The sequence below is a fragment of the Haliotis asinina genome, chromosome 14 (assembly GCF_037392515.1).
Source record: "Haliotis asinina isolate JCU_RB_2024 chromosome 14, JCU_Hal_asi_v2, whole genome shotgun sequence".
Taxonomy (NCBI): Eukaryota; Metazoa; Mollusca; class Gastropoda; order Lepetellida; family Haliotidae; genus Haliotis; species Haliotis asinina.
The window spans coordinates 8,313,463-8,334,826 of NC_090293.1; the positions used below are offsets into that span (position 1 = coordinate 8,313,463).

At 37.7% G+C, this 21,364-nt stretch overlaps 1 protein-coding gene across 1 annotated transcript; it reads right to left on the bottom strand.

Annotated features, from left to right (window-relative positions):
* Window positions 1-6,163: 6,163 nt before the first annotated feature.
* On the bottom strand, window positions 6,164-21,214 carry LOC137261691 (sodium-dependent glucose transporter 1A-like). The gene is made up of 4 exons (XM_067799471.1): window positions 21,157-21,214; window positions 15,438-15,587; window positions 13,397-13,682; window positions 6,164-12,736 (listed from the first exon to the last, which is right to left on the bottom strand). The coding sequence occupies exons 2-4, from the start codon at window positions 15,579-15,581 to the stop codon at window positions 10,773-10,775; spliced, it is 2,394 nt and encodes a 797-aa protein (XP_067655572.1). The 5' UTR covers window positions 15,582-15,587; window positions 21,157-21,214; the 3' UTR covers window positions 6,164-10,772.
* Between the last annotated feature and the right edge of the window lie 150 nt (window positions 21,215-21,364).

Consider the following 21,364-nt stretch of genomic DNA (forward strand, 5'->3'; position numbering starts at 1 on the left):
CAGTATTCAACCTGTATCATGCCAACATCAGATCTGGTTCGGTGAGTGAGTTTAGATTTATGCCACTTTTAGCAATATTTCAGCTAATATCACTGCAGGGAACACCCGAAATGGGCTGCACACATTGTACACATGTGATGAATTGAACCTGGGTCTTCGCCGTTACAACCAAACACTTAACCACTCGGCTACCCAACCAACCCCTTGGTCTGGTTCAGACAATCCAGTGATTGTGATGAACCGTCTATGCTATGGCAGTACATTGACATACTAGTACACTAAGTCATGAAACCACCTGATCCATCTTGTGGCCTTGGCATCTGGAGACAAATTTTGTACGTTTGTGGAAATGGCAAACATACCTTACAAGTGACTATTGTGAGAAAAACTGCTAAGATCAGTCACAACCACTGTATACTACTGGCATAAGTAACTACTATAAGTATCTGTGCATTATTTGTTTTCTGTAATTACTTCTTAACTGTAGAGAGGATGATATCATTGTATCAGGGTAATATGTGTTGTTCGACAATGGGCATCAAAGAATGGCCTTTATGAGACATGTCAAAAGTCAGTTCACAGATTCATTGTTGTATGTGCTCATTACTGGCATTGATTTGACAATGATGCATACATGACACCAAGTTTTTGAAAAAAGTTTGGGGAATGTTGTACCATATATGAACCAACGCTTTATATAGTCTGGTTCATAATTATTGAGAATTTTTCTTCTTACTTTGAGCTATCCTAACACCTCAAATGATTCACTGATACTTAAAACTAAGTAATGATATAAGGGAGGTAACTCATCTTGGCCTACTGAGTATAGTACAATTAGAGTTACCTCCCCTGAATTTGTAGCAGACGTCATTTTCCTCAGCACTGTCAACAATGTCTGCTGAAGATAAAAGAAGGTTGATTTTTGAGTTGTGTAATCAAGGAATTGATGATGTAAATACATTGGCAGAGAGAACAGGAACTCCTCTTTCTACTGCGTATAGGATTAGGAAGAAATTTAAAGAGGGAAAGGATTTTGGGCACCAGAAAGGAGCAGGGAGACCCAGAAAACTGGACTTCTCAGATCGCGTCCGGCTGGGAATTTTAGCGTCTAAAAAGCAAAGGGCAAGCATCTCCAACATAAGGTATGAAATGATAGGAAGGGGATCAACAGTTGTATCAAAATCTACAGTTAGAAGAAATTTGATTGATCTTGGATGGGAGAAAAAGACTGGAATTCCTTCTCCTCTCATGAAACAAGAACATAAAGACAGGCGTGTTGAGTGGTGTTTTGCACATGAAAACTTTGGGAAAATGTGATTTTTACTGATGAAAGCTCAATATGGGTATACCCCAATAATGTGAAAATATGGACAAAGTCTGCGTCAGCACCGTTGTATCGACGACCTAAATACAGCCCAAAGTTTCATGTATGGGGAGGGATATCCTTATTAGGAACGACCCCGCTGTGTGTGTTTAAGGGAAATCTGACAAGTCAACGCTACACTAACATATTAGATAATTTTCTCCTTCCAAGTGCACATGTGTTTTATGGAAATGACTGGATTTTGCAGCAAGATAATGATCCTAAACACACCGCAAAACATGCCAAGCAGTGGTTTCAGGAGAAAAATGTGACTGCATTACCATTTCCTGCATATAGTCCTGACTTAAATCCCATTGAGAACATTTGGGGGATGATGAAGGAATGTGTGAATCAAAAGGGGTTGACAAAAATTGAAGACATGAAGAGAGAAGTGGTCCGATACTGGGACAGCATAACTCACGAGACACTAACCTCTCTGATAGGAAGTATGCCTACCCGTCTTAGACTGTGCCGTGAAGCTCAAGGAGACTTGATAAAATATTAAATTGTTACCTACACAACATGAAAAGGTCAGTTCACTTTCACAATACATTCAATTTTATCTGATTTGTTCTCGTTTAATAATATGAAATGCTTTAGCTATTCTCAATAATTTTGAACCATACTGTATAACGCCAATTTATACGTCAATTGAGAACTGACCAATGATGTTACTGCTTACGATTTAGGTAGTCAGTTGTAAAGAACGTGTATTTGACTATTTGTTTATGTTTTTAAAGATGATGTTGTCACTAAAATTGGCACTTCCTAAATTTTCACCAGCCAGGCAGGCTAGGTTCAGCAGCTTCTGAGAGACCTGAGCAAAGGTCATATAGCATTTAGCTGGTGGCAAGTAGTTATTTCGAACACTGTTTTAGGTTCCTATTGATTTAACAAAACACTTATTATCCCTTTCAACTTGCCTGAAATCAATAACTGAAACTTCGAGGTGAACAGTTTCCAAACAGATAACACCTGCTATATATACGGAATGTAAACAACTGCTCCATACACAGGGGTTCAAAATTTGTATTAAAAACCACTTGTCACAGGACAAGGGACTTAAAGAAAGTCTATTTATAGAAGAGTGATAACTTTCAAAGAACAATGGCTCTAAATTATTATTATTGCGAAATGTAATGGCCACAATATGAGCAGATACGAAATGAAATCCAAGTTTATTTGCAGTTTGAAACCATTAGTGGAAATTATCTAGTAGTCCATGCACAAGTAAGATGCCATTATTTGATTGCCTGAAATGAAAACTGACTTGTCCCGGGCGTCAGGCGATGGGACTTTTTAACCGCGATACATCAAACACTGTCACATGTGGTGTTGTCAGTTTCATTCAAACTTTTCAATCTTAATATTGCTGTCTAGATTTGTAACTGCGGGAGGGGGGTATAAATTTAATGGTAACTTCCCTGAGGGATGTGCATGATTTAGTTATAGAGAACTGTGCCATGATGTAGTGTCTTTAAACGTCGACAAAAAGGCAACCCTGCTTACATGGCACTTTGATAAATCACAAAGCACAAACAATTCATTGTCAACATATTGTTTACTTCAAGTTGCTTTACATTTTGTACAAAGCAGGCTGAAAAATAACACTTTCCTCATTCATACGTAAAACATGGCAACCAATAACTGGTGGATAATACATCTCGTAAAACTAGTGAACTATGTGACTACAATGATATGTGTAAGTACATAAATCAATACATGCATATTGGCACTTTCTTGTGAGCACTTTTTTACAGCTTACTAATCAAAGTTTCTTGTCATGTATGTCAAAGTTATTAAATTTCAGTGGTAGGATTGGTTCAAAGACTACAACAAACTTTGTGGATGCATCTTCCCTATATATAACATTTTGTGTGGACACCTGACCTATAACAAATGACCAATCCCTGAATATTGGCCACATTAACAAAAAACATTTGAAAAAGTAGCACTGTCCATTGTTAATGCCTAAATGATGTTTCAATGTCTTAACTTCAAATCACAAAAACGTCGCATCCACTGCAATAAGGAGTGAGTGAGTATGGATCTACGCCGCTTTTAGCAATATTCCTGCCGCGTCGTGCAGGGGCAGGAGACACCAGAAATGGGTTTCACACACTGTACCTATGTGGGGAATCGAACCCAGTCTTCGGTGTGATGAGCGAACGCTTAACTACTAGTCAACCCCGTCGACCCAGCTGCAATAATGAAGCTATCTATCCATAACAAAAAAAAAAAAGTTCAAATTGTTAAAAATTCAAATCACAATCTGAGAGAAAATCGACACAAGTTTCAAACTATGTGTACTCATCTTATGTTAGATGATGGCATGTCTAAACTTCTGCTTGTAACAAGTTTACAGTCTCCATTCTGATCACAATGTATTTTGTTTCATGCTCTTCAATGGGTGGTAGCATAGCAACAGCGTTTGTTCATTGGTGGGTGGATGTTTCTATGGTAACTATTTATATAAATTTGATTCCTAGGTAATGGATACAAAATGAGGTATACTATAATAGGATATATGTTAATATACACAAATTTAATATTCACATTTAATCTCTATAACATGATATTCAATGAGATCCACTGTCAAGCATAAGTCTCTACCTGCATTTGTAAACCAAATGTGTTAAAAACTATTTCTGTGATCTGGATTTTAAAATGTTTAGAAATAATGAAATCAGAGGAAAAGATTGCAATATTACTCCTATATAATATTCCATCGGTGGATACACTGACTATGTTAAAAGTATCACATGGATTTCAATTCCAGATACACTGATAAATTCCAGATAAAACTACTGTGACTGAACTTGTTTAACAAGTCGGAAACACTTACCAAACAAAGCCACTCTACTCTTCTGAACATGACATTATTTGTGGGATTTTAAAAAATGCTGGCAAGCTAAGAGTAAGTATGGTTTAATGTCGCTTTTAGCACTATTTCAACAATATCACGGTAGGGAACGCCATTAATGGGCTTCACACATTGTAACCATGTGGGGAACTGAACCCTGGTCCTCGGCGTGATGAGGTAACACTTTAACCACTATGGTACCTCACCACCTGTTGGTAAGCAAATCCAGCAAACGATTCACTACAACATGACATAAGTAAGCAGCACTGTCAGTGATATTTCAACATTTGTTAAACCTATCATTAATGTTCTTGAATATAAAGTAAGAGTATCAACATTAAGCCAAATTACCTTTACATCTTTTGAATTTAGTTTCATGTAGAACAATGGCACTGTTTTGTCTAAAAATGCAAAATTTGTTTGATGATCATAAAAACAATCACAGAGATCACCATCTGTGTATGTACAGATAAACAATGATCATTTCAAGGTCACTTGTCAAGACTTGTTACCTGTGAATATATTTAACAGTCCTCAATCTGCTAATATAGTATTAATGTTTTCCAGTCACGTTACATGTTTCACCTTCTAATATCATATTCAAATTTGCACACACCCTATTCTTACATCCACATGTTCCCCTTACTCTTAAATACATCCACATGTTCCCCATTCCCTTAGCTTACAAGGTGCCCCAACACTTAAAATACATCCACATGTTCTCCATCTTCTCATGGTCATATCACATTCACATGTTTCCCATTCTCTGATATTACACTCACATGCTCCCCATACTTTAATATTAGAGTCTCATGTTCCCCATACTCTAATATTACATTCACATGTTCTCAACTTCTTCATACCACATTCACATGTTCTCCACTTCCTCATATTACATTCACTTGTTCCCCATATTCCCATATTCTAATATTACATTCACATGTTTCATCCTCTAATATTACATTCACTTGTTCCCCATATTCTAATATTACATGTACATGTACCCCTTACTCTAATATTACATCCATGTGTTTCATCCTCTAATATTATATTCACATGTTCTCCATACTCTAATATTACATTTACATCTTCCCCATACTCCAATATTTCAGTCACATGCTCCCCATACTCGAATACTGCATTCATATGCCCCCTATACTCTAATATTACAGTCACATGTTCCTCATACTCTAATATTGCATTCACATTCTGTACCCTGTGGTATTACACTCATATGTACCTATATTTTAATACTACATTCACGTTTCTCATACTCTAACACTCCTTTCACGCGTTCCCCATACTCTAATATTACATTCACATTCGGTACCCTGTGATGTTACACTGACATGTTCCTCACCTCAACATTTTACATCCACATGTTCCCCACCCTCTCATGGTATGTACATGTACCCCACCTTAAAATATTTCAAACACAATTTCCCATACCTTTCATATTATTCATGTTCCTCACCTGTCATATTAAAATTCACATATTCCCCACATTTAATTAGATTACATTTTCATGTTCCTCAATTAATATATTACATCTACGTTCCCTACCCTCTGATATTATATTCATGTTTCCCTTTCTTCTAATATCACATTCAACCCTCCTGTATCAATTTATCTCCAACATTTTAAAACAAATGTTCAACCAATGTTTCCATGGAGTTCAACAGATCATCAGTTTAAAAGTTTTAATGTTTTGATTGTAATTATTTACACTAGCAGCTCATAAACAACCCACACAAAACAACTGTCTCCCAAGGCCAACAAAAAGTTTTATGTACGTGGTCCCAGGAAATGTCAATTTCAAATTTGTGCTTCCCTATTTTAAAGATTTCATTTTTAATTAACCTGTTTTATGAAAGTACAGACTTACAATACATTTAATATGTAATTTAGATATATACAGATCTTTGATGATTGGCTGCGAAAAAGGTTTTCCAATGCAAAATATTTTTCCCAGAATACTTAGATTGCACCATTCTGGTGAGCATTGGAAATTCAAGCAAATGGGTTCATAAAAACACAGACGCCAACACAAAACTCATCACATCCCTAAACAAATAAATAAGAGTCATAATGCTCTTTTATAGTAATTGAAAATATACTAATACCAAAAAAAAACACATCAAGACAAAATAAAGTTGAGTATGTCCTGAACACAATCCAAAGAGATACAATTATTCACTTCACATCAGTAAGCATAATTACACTATGGCAACATTGCCAATGTGACATAAAATTTTAACTCACTCCCTCACTGGAAAAAAGAAAAGCACCACTAATTTTTCATTTTCAAGATTCCATATCCTTTGCATCTTTTGGAATCAACACATGGTAGGGGTATAAAATGTAGATATGGTTAATATATCATCGATTCCTTCGGTAGTCAGTACATGAATACAGCATACAGATCACAAATTTGTCGCAAGCACTGGGTCACATCAGATGATGCTATCTGACAGGAGTAGCCACAGCCGCAGCTACAGCCTCAGCCACAGCAACAGCAGCAGTAGCTAAATCAAGACTGCCATGGAGGAACAGCAGTCCATGATGTTAGAAATACATAAATAATAACAAATTCCGGCATTGTCTGGTGATAAAAAGTAAATGGTGCTTGATTTTTTTCCAGGTGTACATTTTTAACTTTTCACTGGTAAAAGCGTTGATGAAGTTACTTTCGCTATGACACAACTACATCTCATCACACCCTAGTGTCAACAACTGAAGGGATTGTGTGATGGGATCATGTCAGTACATCATGGGTTTGTATAGTCCTCCATCACCTGTGAATACATATGGCTGCTAATATCATAATGAATGGAACTGTGTACAAACGAACCCTAGCATCAAATCTTAAAGGAAAAAAGATTAATGTGGATGATCATAACATTGTAGCACCAACTGCAAGGGTGAGTGAGTGAGTTTAGTTTTCATGTCACTTACAGCTACACTCCAGCAAGATCACAGTAAAGGATACCAAAAATGGGCTTCATACATTGTAGTATTTGTACCCATGTAGAATCAAGCCCGGACCTTTGGCATGACAAGTGAACGTGTTAACCACTAGGCTACCCCACCGCCTTCCACTACGAGTTGGTCATATCTTCATGACTGGACTAAGCACTAGTTTCCTCTTGTGATCTGATTTCCTTGTTAAAAACAGCAACTGCTGTAATCCGTTGCATGTATTCAGATTGAGTGGGAGGAACCCAACTTTATACAAACCCTTAAGTACTGACAGCTGTCTAATCTCACACATTCATATCAATGAAAGCTACATAAAAAAATCGTATTACTGTACATATTATGCATGCATCATATATATTTCTATACTTTAAGATACATTTCTGTACAATCACAAGGTGTGACTACACAAAATAGTGAACATCTTCAATAGAATATGTTGGTGAAAATAGCAATCTTAATATGAAAATATCTTTCATAAGAAAAACATCACAGATATGGGATGAGTACAATAAGTACAATGAGTACAACAAGCACAATGAGTACAAGTACAATACATACAGTCCATTAATGAACTGAGCACAAAAATCTTGGTAAAATCATAAACAATATTATGGCAGACTATGACTAATTCACTCCCTGTTGTTTGTCATCTCAATGTGTAATCTCTGAAGGGATCATCCTCAGTATTCCAGGGTACAATATCTCAGCTATGACTAATACCCTTGACCTACTGGTTACTGATTGACTTCAGAAGAGGAATCAGCATCTGTCATCACTTATGGGTAAATTCTGTTAGATACCATGTTCGGGGTCCAGTGATTTCAATCTGACCCAAAATGAACATACAATGTATTATATTTAAATGGGCCCTAAGTATCCATCATAAAAGAATGAACCCTGCTTCATTGATATTGAAATATCTAGCAGTGAGGATGAAGGTAAATCAACAACAAAATATTTTTGACTGAAAATACCGCTGAGAAAATACCAACCTGTTCAGAATGACCACGCAGTAAAGTTCAAAAGAAAAAATAAGAAACTTTTCTGACAGAATGCACAACTCCATGGAGAAATATTGTGTTATGTGAAAGCATGTAGAGTTTGAGAGATCTTAAAGAATCACAGTGATAAACAGAGGAAAAACAACAAAAGATAGAGAACTTTAGTACCCCTTTCAGAATATTTTTACAGGTAATCTCAAGGACCTATGGTTTGGTTAGCTCTCATGACAAGATAAAGTAGAGAGTGATGACACATTCACAAGACAAATGGGCTGACATGAAACACTTTGTTTCATTTCTGAGCAAGAGCAAAGTTTAGAAATCCACTTGAGATGAAAAACATCGTAAATGACATGGCACAAGCAATATACATACAGACACTGTCTTTCATCAAAATGGCACTATGTAATACTGAACAGTTTAACAATCTTCTCAAAAGGTTATGAAGCTCAAAATTTGATTAAGACAATCTAACAAACATTTAAACTTCTGACAAACTGTTCATATCTGTTGAACTTGCTAAGGAGCAAAATATTCTTCTAAAATCATTCAGATGAGCTCATCAGACATCAGAATCTCAAAAATGAACAAACGCGTCAGTTTCAAATGTAAATAACAAAATGTGTACTTTTTATACTATGGTGGTTATATCTAAATCAAGTTGATAGACAAGGTTTAAATTTAATTGTCCATTTTGATTGTGATAGGAAGATATTAGAGTACATTATTTTGATTGAGTATGACTTTATCTTATTCAAATCGATGCTAGGTAGTCACATGACATTCAGTTACAGTTCAAACCCAAAGTATGAAGATACTGTGTCTTCCAGCTGCATCAAACGTGGACATGTCAATGACAACTTCATCAGCATTTAAGCATTTCTCACTGCACTTTAGAAGAATGCAATAATTCCCAATTATCCTTTGCCTGTATATTTTGCAAGTATTACAAAAATACATACAATAATAATCAACAACATTCAGGCCAAACATACAGATCTTCATCTCTCATCACTGATTATCAGGATCAGCTTAACCTCAAAGTATTTCATATCATTCTGCTACCTACATGGGGGTAGTTCAAGATCAGATTCAAGTTACAGATCTAGCTCCAGACTGTACCAAAGTTTATTTTATGCAGGTTGTCCTTAAAACAATTCTTTAGTTTACAATACTGCATTGAGATTGGAGCTATTCTATTAATGAAATACAAGATGAATCTGAAAAACTGAATTTCCAACCTAAGTTTTCAAAAAGTGATTATGCGTATAAGGCCTAAAATGTTTAATACCTCCAGCATGGACATGGAAAATTGACACGGAAACCACCATCAACCCTAAGTTCAAAATTATATAAACAATTGCTTTGATGTAAAACTTGTCAAACTCTGGTATGCACACTACGTTTAACAAGCAAAATAACAGCACTAATTTATCCCAATAATCGGTGGGTAGATTATCATGACAGTATCATCAATAAGTACATTCTGCTACCAAAATACACACTGACACAAACATAATATCATGGTGTCAAATTTGCTTAAACATATGATGAATGGTAAAACATGTTTGAGATTACAGTCATTTGATACTTGTAATTGTAACCATGGCAACAGCAAAAATAAAGACATAGAACATTCTTCCATTTCCATTCAAACAAATGGTTTCAATAAATGATGCTCACACAAGGGTTCACATGCACTAATCCTGAGGTCCTGTTATGGAAAATCGTAACAGTATATGTGAACAATGGAAGTAACAAAATGCTAACATGTACAAGGTATTTGAAATTAACTTGCCAAAATCTTGTCTCATATTCTGGGAACTAATGACTTGGAACTGAGTCTTCAAAAATTGATCAGAAGCGAAAATTTCATTCTTTTTTTCAATTTCAATATCTGTTCACAACCAGATTATATATTTTATGCTTACAAATAAGTCTACACTAAACTTTTTTTAGAGAGAAAAATAGTTTCGTAGTAAACAATGACCAGTTAAGTTAAATTTGCCTTCTAATATTCACAGTATTTCATGCATCTGTGACAAGATTTTTATCTGTAAGTTCCCAGAAAAGTCTCATGATGAAGCAATATTTGCAATTTCTGCAATTGTCATAACTTTTGGCAATATACCAGGAAAGGAAACAGCAAAACCAAAAAATATTTTGTTCTGGTTTGAGAAGGAAAACATAATCTCTGAATGACTGATGTTTTCGTACAACTCTTTTGTTTCTGACAAACTATTCTGCAAAACTACCACCGGTAACTCAGTGAGTTAGTTTTATGCCACTTTTAGCAATTTTGCAGCAATATCACAGCAGGGGACACCAGAAATGGGATTCACACATTGTGCTCATGTGGGGACTCAAACCATGGGTCCTCAGCATGATGAGTGAATACTTTAACTGCCAGGCAGCCCCACTGTCCTTGGTAAGTAGTTACTACATGACACTTTTCCACAGGACATGATTGTGTTCAAAGCTTCATTCTCACATGTTCATAAATCTGTAATATATCTATATCTACAGGTTCATATCACTTCCATATTATGGCAATATGACTAACAGATCAGTCATCAATATCAACAAGTCGACTGTACTCCAGTTCCATGTTTGCAGGCTTGGGATGTTTTCGAGCAGGACGGTGTCGTGACGTCTCAAGGAGTCCAGATCCCTCAAAGTTCTGCTCCTCAAGTGTGTCCATGGAAATATTTTCATCATCTTGCAAAGGCACAAAACCATTGCGAGCAGTTGCAGAAAACTTGCGTCGCCTTGTTGCGAAACACTGCATGACGATGTAGATGGCACTGAGCATGACACCCAACACTAGCATCATGTACATCAGCATCATCTTTTCCTTCTTCTCATACAACAACCCTGTTAAAACTGGGATCAGCATTTCTCCAAGAGCAGAGCCAACAACAAACACTGCCGTAGATTTCCCAGTTAGAGGGAAGTACTGATCAGCCCAGGAGACTCCGGTTGGGAAAACAGAGGACATTCCGAATCCAAGTATCAGAGTTCCGATCCACAGATTGTAAGGGACATGTCCAATGCCAAAACATAAGATTACAGAACCAATTAACAAAAAGACCAGGTTCGTTACAAGCATACATGGTGGTTTGAAATATCGTGCAATGAAGATGGCAAATCCTCTACCAGCAGCTAAGGAGCCCCAGAAAATGGAAGTCAACACAGCACTCTTTGGCTTGTTCCAATGCATTTTTTCATATGAAAATGTGGACAAGAGACCTCCGAATGTGACCTCCATGCCAACGTAGATGAAGAAGAAGATGAAGAGAAGTAGGAGCATCGTAAGTCTGTAACCTCGTGATTCCTTCCCATAAGTACCATCTTGTTCTTCATCACGTGTGAACACAGACGGATGGTTCCGATCCTGGCAGTAGAGAATAAGGAACATGATTGCAATCAAAACCAGGAGGACTCCAATGATCAAGTACGCAAACTGAATCTTTGACATGTTGACCAATGACTTCAAGGCAGACCCAACTTTGCTGCCAAATGTCAAGGGTTTCTTTGGTTGGTCTGTTGTCATAGTTTCAGTAGGTTCTGCTTGTGTCTCATTTGTATTTGTAGTCTCTGCAGTGTGTGTAGTGGTAAGAGGATTCGATTTAGCAGGATTACTTTCTGGATTTGGTGTTGGGCTTTTTGAAGCTGTAACAGGTGGAGTAGTTGTAGTAGTGGGGGTAGTAGTAGTGGTAGTTGTAGTTGTGGTGGTAGTTGTGGTGGTAGTTGTAGTACTGGTAGAACTTGTAGTCGTGGTGGCAGTAGAAGTAGTAGGCACTGATGTCGTAGTCGTTGAGGTGGTGGTTTTTGTTGCAGTATCAGATAGTGTCCCGTTTTCATTTGAGATCACTGTCGGGACTAACGATGGAGAGACTGTTGGGCTACCTGTCGGTGACCCCGGAATATCAGTTTCATTTTGACCTCCACCTGTACCATTAGCTGACATATTAGAGGAAAGACTGACATTATTCTGAGGGGTGTCAGATACCGGAGTGACAGTTGTGCCAGATTTTGCAGGCGGAGGATTAGCATCATCAACAATAACACTATCTTTATTATTAACATTCTTCAGGATATCACCATCAGCATTGTCTTTCTTAAATGCCACCGAATCAATAACTTTAGGTTTTTTGGGCTTCACTGTCGCTTGGGTGGTTGTAGGTGATAAAGAAGTGTTGAAAACCAATGTTTCAGAATTTGGTGTCATCATTGTCGAACTCTGCATTGATTCTGATACATTCAAACTGGGAGGCAGATCTCGTAGATATCTATCATGTGGATTCTCCAGGTCTGCACGGAGTAGTGATGCATGGTGCAGGTTAGTTAACAAGGACAGTCCATTGTTAGGAATTGTCCGGTTAGTTTCTGCCAAAAGGTCCTGATTGATGAGAAATGGTCGTGCAAGAAGTGGTGCCACAAAAGCTCCCATGCCAAATGCGAAGTGTACAACCTGCATGTAGGGTCCACTCTTTCTCCCCCAAATCTTGATACAGAAGACATTGCCACCTGAAACCAGTGCAGTCAGATTTATGAGACAATATACTTTCAGATATGTGGGTTTATTTCATATTCAATGCCATATCACAGTATAAGTGCTCTACCGTATAATAAGACCCTCTACTTTTAGACCAGTCTGTAAGCATGGCAAGTAATATTTACAAGCACATCCTTGCAAGACAGAACATTAAACATGTTGACACAACAGTCAGTATTTTCTTTTTTACTAGACTTTATTTTACAGAAAGCAAATGAAAAGGAGTATGTAATTGTGACGGAAAAGCCTCCAGCTTTGGCAATGTCTGAAATAACTCTATTTTCCACTTTATTTCTGATGAAAGATGTACTCCTGGTCTATGGTTTCAGAAGCAGCCCTGGATAAAAGATATGGTTTGTTGTTTTGTTGTTTAATGCCACACTGAGCAATATTCCAGCTATATGGCAAAAGGCTGTAACTAATCAAGCCTGAAACAGACAATCCAGTGATCAACATCATGATAAACGTTCATCACAACTTGGACACGATGACATATGTGGACCAAGTCAATGAGCCTTACCACCAGATCCCATTAACTGCCTCTTACAACAAGCATGGCTTACTGAAGACCAATTCAACCCAAACCGGATCTTCACGGGTCTATTTGATATATGGGGAATTCACTGACTCACCTGTGTCAAGCACACCCATGGAGATACCTTGGAACGAGATCATGATAGCCAGTGCTGACAGCGAGACACACCATGGAGCCACTGCTGTTGCAATTGCCGTCAGGAATAGTGAGTAGAAGAGCAGGATCTGCTGGTCAAAGTGGTCAAACAGGAAGCCTCCAATGACTGACCCAATAAGGTAACCCAGTGATCGGGCAGTGAAGATGAGTGAAATGTGTTCTGTGTCGGTATTGACCCTTGCACCAAGGTCAAGGAGAGTTGGACCAGGTATTGCTATACAAAGACCCTGGAGAAGCGAAACAGGCTATATGAATAACAATATCAATGACTTCAAGCTACTGTATTCTCGTTCCTAGAATTTACATTTTTAATGTCAGTCAGTTTTAGAGGAATACAATTCTACAACTGACTGAACAATAAATAACCTGTAAATATAAAGTTGGTTGAACTGGAAAGAATAGTATTGTAAACACTCCACAGAAATTCATGAGGCAACTCAGGTAGGAACAAAACAGACATTGATAGAGTGTATCTATGCCTGTGCCCGAGTAATCAGGGTGGGTCTTGATAGCAGGAACTCCATCACTAAGAATCTGCTCAGATTCACTTGGCCTTACAACAGGGCAAGGTGGAGACAAAATAATCTTCAAAGATATAACGGTTGAAATACATGTATATGACTCTTGAAAGATATAAACCTGTTGAAAGAGAGATGACACCTGAATGATATAAGGCTGCTGAAAGATATGACACTGTCACTGAAAAACACAGACAAATAATTAAACCATAATATTTTTCCCAACCAGCCAAAAATCAAAACATATGCACTCAATGACAATGGCATTACATAAAAACTTTAATTTTTCCTTACTTAACTAGTTCTCAAATAAAAATAATGAAAAGCGAGTGAAATGTTTTGACAAAATGATCCTACAGACCTTTTTTCTTAAAATATGAAAAGAAATTGCATGGAATGATTGGATTGATATTTTATCTTCTTGCTGCAGTAGTTGCAATTATCTTCACTGTAGAAATCTGTTACTGTGCCTGTCTGTCAGGGAAGAAGTCTTGAATTTCTTAATTATCTGATCATCTAGCTTATCAGCACATAGCAAGTCTTTTTTTCTTTCGTGTAAGTCTAATAGGTTGCAAAGCTTTATATTTAAACAGTATTGAAGGCATGTCCATTTTAACATGCTTAATAGCAAAATTCATGTGTACGCAAAGGGGTGTTTTTATATGGTAGCTATGCCAAGGAAAAGCAGTCTTTACATGGTCTGAGTAAATATTAGATGCTTGGAAATAAGGTCAAGGTCAACAAATTCAACTGGTGTCTGTGGCATCCCCCAATGTCATCAAAGTTGAAGACATTGGGTTCAACAGTTCATGAGAGATCATATTAACAAAGACTTTGAAGAGTGGTCAAGAAGTCGAGGTGACCTTGAAAATAAGGTCAAGCTTACAAAAATCAACTGGTGTCTGGGTAATCTCCCATTGTGGGCTGTCACCAAATCTGAAGTATAACATTGGGTATAACAGTGCATGAGATGTCATGTTAACAAGAGTTTGCAAAGCAGTCAAGAGTCATGATGGCCTTGAAAATAAAGTCAAGATCACTAAAATTAACTGGTGTCTGCATAACCCCAAATGTTGGCTGTCCTCAAAGTTGAAGACATTGGGTATAACAGTGCATGAGATATCATATTATCAAGAGTTTGAAGAACGGTCAAAGAGAAGGGGTGACATTGAAGATAAGGTCAAGGTCACCAAAATCAACTGGTCTGTGTAGTCCCCAAATATAGGCAGTCAGCACATTTGAAGACATTGGGTACAATAGTCCATGAAATGTCACATTAACAAGAATCGGGACACACAGACTGCTGATGAATACTTAGGCCCTTGTTCCTCATTGCAGGTGACAAAAAAACCCAAATTTAACAGCTGACATGAACAGAATACTCCCTATTGCTCAGGTAAAAACTGAAAATGGATTTGAAAACTAAATATGATTTATAATATGATCCTGAATTCCATAACATACCAAAGCAAAGAAGGCCCCAGATAGAACAATGGTTTTGGTGAACTTGCGGCACCAATCTGACCTCCCTGCAAACTTGACCGATCCTGTACTGAGGAGAGTCTCCTGGTCAAACAGAGTCTCCTCATCATCCCTCTCCCTCATCATAGTTCCCTGCAACAGAACAATAGATGGAATGTTGTTTATCCTCAACAATAACAATGACAACCATCATCATCATCATTATCATCATGATCATCATGATCATCATCATCATCATCATCGTATATTTCTATTCGTATAGTATATTCATCGTATATTTCTATTCGTATAGTATATCCATATCACTTCTACACTATTAACCCAGTTAATGGATCAGTGTGTAGTCAAATGTCATTCTCATTCTGTCATGTCGCACATTAAGCCACCTACCAAATCATCCCACATGGTTTCGATTCCCATATAGTGGACCAAGTCACTTTGCTAGCATGACAGCATACATGCCATATGTTTCAACAGAAGCCACAGACTGACAGAATGAGCTAGTGTGGTTTGGAAGCATTTTTTCAACCCATCTAACAGTAAAGTAATGATCCAAGCATACTTGTATCCCTCTCAGCCACCGACAGTGGCAGCATGCAAGGTTTGAAATAATGTTTCATTCATACTTGTTTACTAGAATCATCAGCATTGTAATAGACCTAAAGGTAAAGTCTTTGTCGACACAGTTTCAGAATTACACTCATCTGAGGCATACTTTTCAAACCCTATCTTGTTAACGTAGATCAGAAAATAAACATGATGCACCTCAATAGGCACTGAAGTGCCAAGCACTAGTTACCATTTTCTCCCTCTGAAATTTGAAACAACTAACATCAAATTATTACTACTTTTAAAATTTGTAACCCTCTTTTGCCAATGTGTAATTAATGTGTATACCTATCTGAAGTGAGTGAACAAGATTTTATAAAAAACAACAAAAAAAACCCCATCAAATTACTCTGATAAACACCCATTACGAGGTGAGATGGGTATTGGCTAGCAGCCAGTTACTGCCGCGTACCATTTATCACCAACACCTGGCTTTGACACCTGCGAAGACAGCTTGACTTCCATACTATTTCACACATAGACACATCACAAAAGCGATAGGTTACAAGAGGTAAAATCAAGCCGTCTGCACAAGCACCACAGCCAGGAGTTGCCAATAACTGGTATGTGGCGAAGACTGGTCATCAACCATATCCTTAATTAAGGGAAGGAAGTGGTGCAGAGAAATACAGTTGGAGACAACGAAAGCCAGGTTTAACTGCTGAGGAACAAATAGACACCCGACATCCATGAACAAGCAGTGAATCATTACTCATTGCCAATTTGTCCTATAACTGCATCCGGTTGTTTGACTATAGCAAGGAGTGTGAGATTGCTGCACTCACATGCCAAAAGTTTGTCAATTTTCTCAACTTGGCCGCAATAATGTGATGTTTCAATATTTCAAACCTCCTGTGTTGAGCTAGTTGGAAATGTATTGCACTAAAACTAAGCATGCAAACATGATTTTTGTCGTCTGCTTTCGACATTATCAAGGCTTGTTAAGAAAGGAAGGTGTAACAGTTCGTCTGACAGGACAAGTGCAAAATAACACTTCAGTACCTGCATCTGCTTCAAACGAATACATTCAGCGTGAATTACACCATTTGGACCATGATCAGAAAATTGTTTGTGAGAAACTAGGAATTCGTGAGGTAAATCGGAAAAAGCGTCTCCAATACTGTAAAGGAAATTTACACTGGAATGTTAATCACCACTGTAAAAAAATAATATTCAGTGATGAAATGACAGAAGATATCAAACCAGATGGAAAAATCAAAGAGTGGAGAAAAGGGCCAGTGAAGTAGCTTGGACAGTGCCTTGATTACTTACAAACCTGGCCACACTTTAAAGATAATGGTGTGGGGCTGCATAACCTACTATGGGACCGGTGTTTCAGAGTTTGTGGCAGGCATTATAAACAGTCAGAAGTATATTGACATACTTGACAGGTGTTTGTGGCCAGTGATAAACCAAACACTTCACCAATAAACAATGGATATTCATGGAATGACAATGCCACAATTCACTGTCTGCTGCTACAGAAGCCTGGAAGCAAACAAATGAAATTGCCCCATTAATACAGCCTCCAGAAAGTCCAGATTTGAATCCAAATGAAAATGTGTGGTTTGTCCTGAAGACCACCATGAAAAAAAAAATGTAAACATGAGAACCACTGATGACCTCAAGGAAGCACTTACAACTGTCTGAGAAAAATTGCTGATTGTATACATCCATTTGCTTTATTTGTCTCTTCCATGTTGTTGTCGACACATTTTAATACCAAAAGGTCACATCACCATGTATTAACTTTATTGGACTTCTGTAAGGTAAGATATTAATATTTACAGCTGGACTTAGGAGACTGGTGGCCATTTTGATGCAGTTCACAAACGTTTGGCATGTGAGTGTAGTTTACGCCATTTTTTAGAAATATTCCAGCATTATCAAGATGGGGACATCAGAAATGAGCTTCACATATCAGCGCCATATTGGAAATCAAACCTGTTCGAAGTGACAAGCGAATGCTTTAACTACTAGGCTACCCTACCGCTCCTGGGTAGTTCCTCCCTTTCCCCAATCCAAAAAAATGTTTACAAATTGATATATGCTAGAAATTAACAAAACTTAACAACAATTATAGGTTTATCTCCTATTCTTGTGGGTTTCCTATTCTTGCGGTAAACATGTTTTCTGCCGAGATTGCCAATGCACGATCCTTAGCAGTTGTTTACTTTGCTGACCGGTAACTAGGAAGTGGCCAAGTCTGCGAATGATCAAAACTTTGCAATGTAACGAATACTGGTGAGTTTTTACCATCTTGGACAAATCAAACTTTTTCTTGCCCTTTCCGACAGGATTCTCCTACCATACACTTCATAATGTTTCTTCCTCATTACGCTGCAAGAATAGGAGATACCTCATTAAGTCAGTAGGGGACTACCTTGGTTTTTTTTCAGCTCAAGATTGGTAATACACCTAATGGATCAAGCAGTTGATACATGCAGATGTTAGAGTAGTCTCTTCATTTAAAAGCAACAGGCATTCATACGATGAGAACTGTTTGTATTATTATTCAGAAGATATCCGTAAGTATCACGAAAATAGGAAACGTCAGTATACTAGAGGACTCACAAAAATAACCAAAAGCCCAGTCAGATTAAGTACAATATTTAGGGTTGAATTAGTTCATATGAATAAACTCATATTCCAGCCAAGGCCCACATCGAGTTTATACGGCGAGTGCATTTTCTTTGACCCACCTTTCCGCAAGACATTTGAGTGGAACGGTTTAAGGCAAAATCAAGACTGAAAACTCAACCTATCAACTGATATTTTTGCAGGTTTTGCTAAAACAAACATTCATCGTAAAAGCGGAACACTTATCTCCAACAAAATACACTCATTTTATTTCTGACAGGTCTTGAAACATATATACCCCCCTTGACTCCCAGTCATTGTGGATATGTAAATGAGAGGTTGCTTAAAAAACGGAATCCATGAAAACGGACTATGACGCTCATCAGTAGGCGAGAGGGGAAATGTACCGTTAGTAGTGTACATGTATATCATTGTTTGTGGATGGTACATTTCAGGTTCTAAGATGTCATGAGACCTACAATGTCATTTCTAGATGGTTGTGGTGTTGGATAGGTGTGCATAGTGTTCTTCTTATCCAAATGTTTTTTTGGGGTTTTCTTTTGGTGGGGGGGGGGGGGGGGGGGTCAGACATGACATTATCATGGTGTCACATGACTCATGCTACAACATGTACCTTGAAAGAGACTGAAGTGCCTATACCGTTTGAAGCCTAGGGATTAAGTCGGTGGTGAAAATCAGGGTTGAATTCCAATTTGTGAAGTCCATTTCTGGTGCCGCCCGTCTCGATAGTCCTGGAATATCGCTGAACACCGGGGAGTAAAACTGAACTCTATCACTCACTCACCCACTTCTAATACATAAGGTACACATGGGTGTTATTGGTGATGGTACACACGCGTGTTATTGGTGATCTATTACAATGTGTGCCATTTACACGTTTGACACATATTTTCGGAAAGTTACTCGAAAAATGCCAAGTTTTTAATATGCGACATTTTAGGAAGACTTCTGTCACTTGTACGACGAAGAGACGTATTATTCCAGTTGACCTCGTCCTGCCCTAACGTCTATAATGTCCCTCCCCTCTAGCGATAAGCTAGTCCCAAGAACGTGTGTCATACAGTTTTGGTTATCTTGGAAATACAATAACCGATTTGTTGAATATGTCTTCTTTCGGCGTCATGTAACTTGCGTATTGGAGCCACCTTGCTGCTGAAGGATAGAAATTGTATGGTGTAGAAATGCAGAACGTAGAGGAAATGAAGCATTGAATGAATCAGTGAAGAAATCCTAATTTGAAAATATGTCAACTTTACAAAGTGCATGAAAGTGAAAACTGTCATCTCATAAGACCCATTATGTGTACTACATGCACACTGTCATTATGATAATGGTGTAGAACTGTAATTACTTACAGTGATTCTTTTCACTTTAGAGTAATCAATGTAAGTTAAAGGGTTCAGTGAATGGTGCAATGATATATGGGGTCCAGAAATGTCTACAAATGATAAAAGAATACCTTAAGTTCGTTTCCCAGCAACCACAGTCAATTTATTGCTAACCGTTTTAGTGCAATTCCACTTTTTAGTTAACCATCAAAACGTCCCTCAAGTGGTGAAAAACGGGGGTGGTTCTGTATTAGGGCTGATATATAATAAAGTGAACGGATCTTAGTGGATGTAAGTATGCTGTTTTGAAAATGAGTGTTTGGTTTAGAAATCCATGCACCTGTTCTAGTCAATAAGCTGGATTTTTTTCCTAAAACCACTGTACATCTCTGTACAGTGCACAGTGTGTCAAAGAAAATTCACTCGCCAGCTAGACGTCGAGCACATCTTGGTATAGTGCGAAGTCGTCTAGTTATATGCTGGACTAGGGCTGAATGAACCACTGACAGTGTTTACGCATGGTGTTCCAAAGCAACAGGACATTGGGTCCTGTAAGTTTCAGATGTCTGTCTGACCCACTGAAAATTCACAGGATCCACAGAATAAAATTAAACACACATTTCAGATTTTACATTTCTCATAATTGGCATTGAAATTATTAACATTATACAATGACAAACATTTTAAACATAAATTTATGAACAGCGAATAAGTGTCACATGCCACAAATAACAACTTCAGACAAAGTCATTGTAATACATTCAGTCAGACACTGGGGCCAACAGGTTGGGGACTTCCGTCTGACCATTGCCAAATCTGCCAGATTTGTCAGAGGGTCAGACACTATTCGTGGACACTGCACTGAGTGGCACCTCTGTTAATCTGCTGAAAAAAATATGGGGGAACGGAAGGAACTCAATCCCGCTCCTATCGCAAGGAGGGCGACAGGTAGCCTAATATCCATCAACCTAACATGACATAATAAGAATGGATAAGTGATTAAAAATGGATAAGCCGAGAAGTGATTGATATCATATCAATAAAATTATCACATTTCTGAAAATATTAGTGACAATCCTAATTATTTTTACTGTCTGTGTAGGTCTCGGTGTCTTTAGGTAATCATGAATCGAATATCAATTTGACACTAACGCAGCGTTTACCTGTATCGTCGAAATAGATTCTCAGTATTAATATTCTGAGTTGTCAAGTTACAGCGACACATCAAACGGAAGTAATGGCGCCGGTCCTAATCTATTCGCTCCTGGACTAATGTTGAATTTTGAACTGATATAAAATCAACCGAATTAAATGTAGATATCTTTTAAATAATGTATCAGAACCACCACTTTAATGATGAGTTTAAAACGA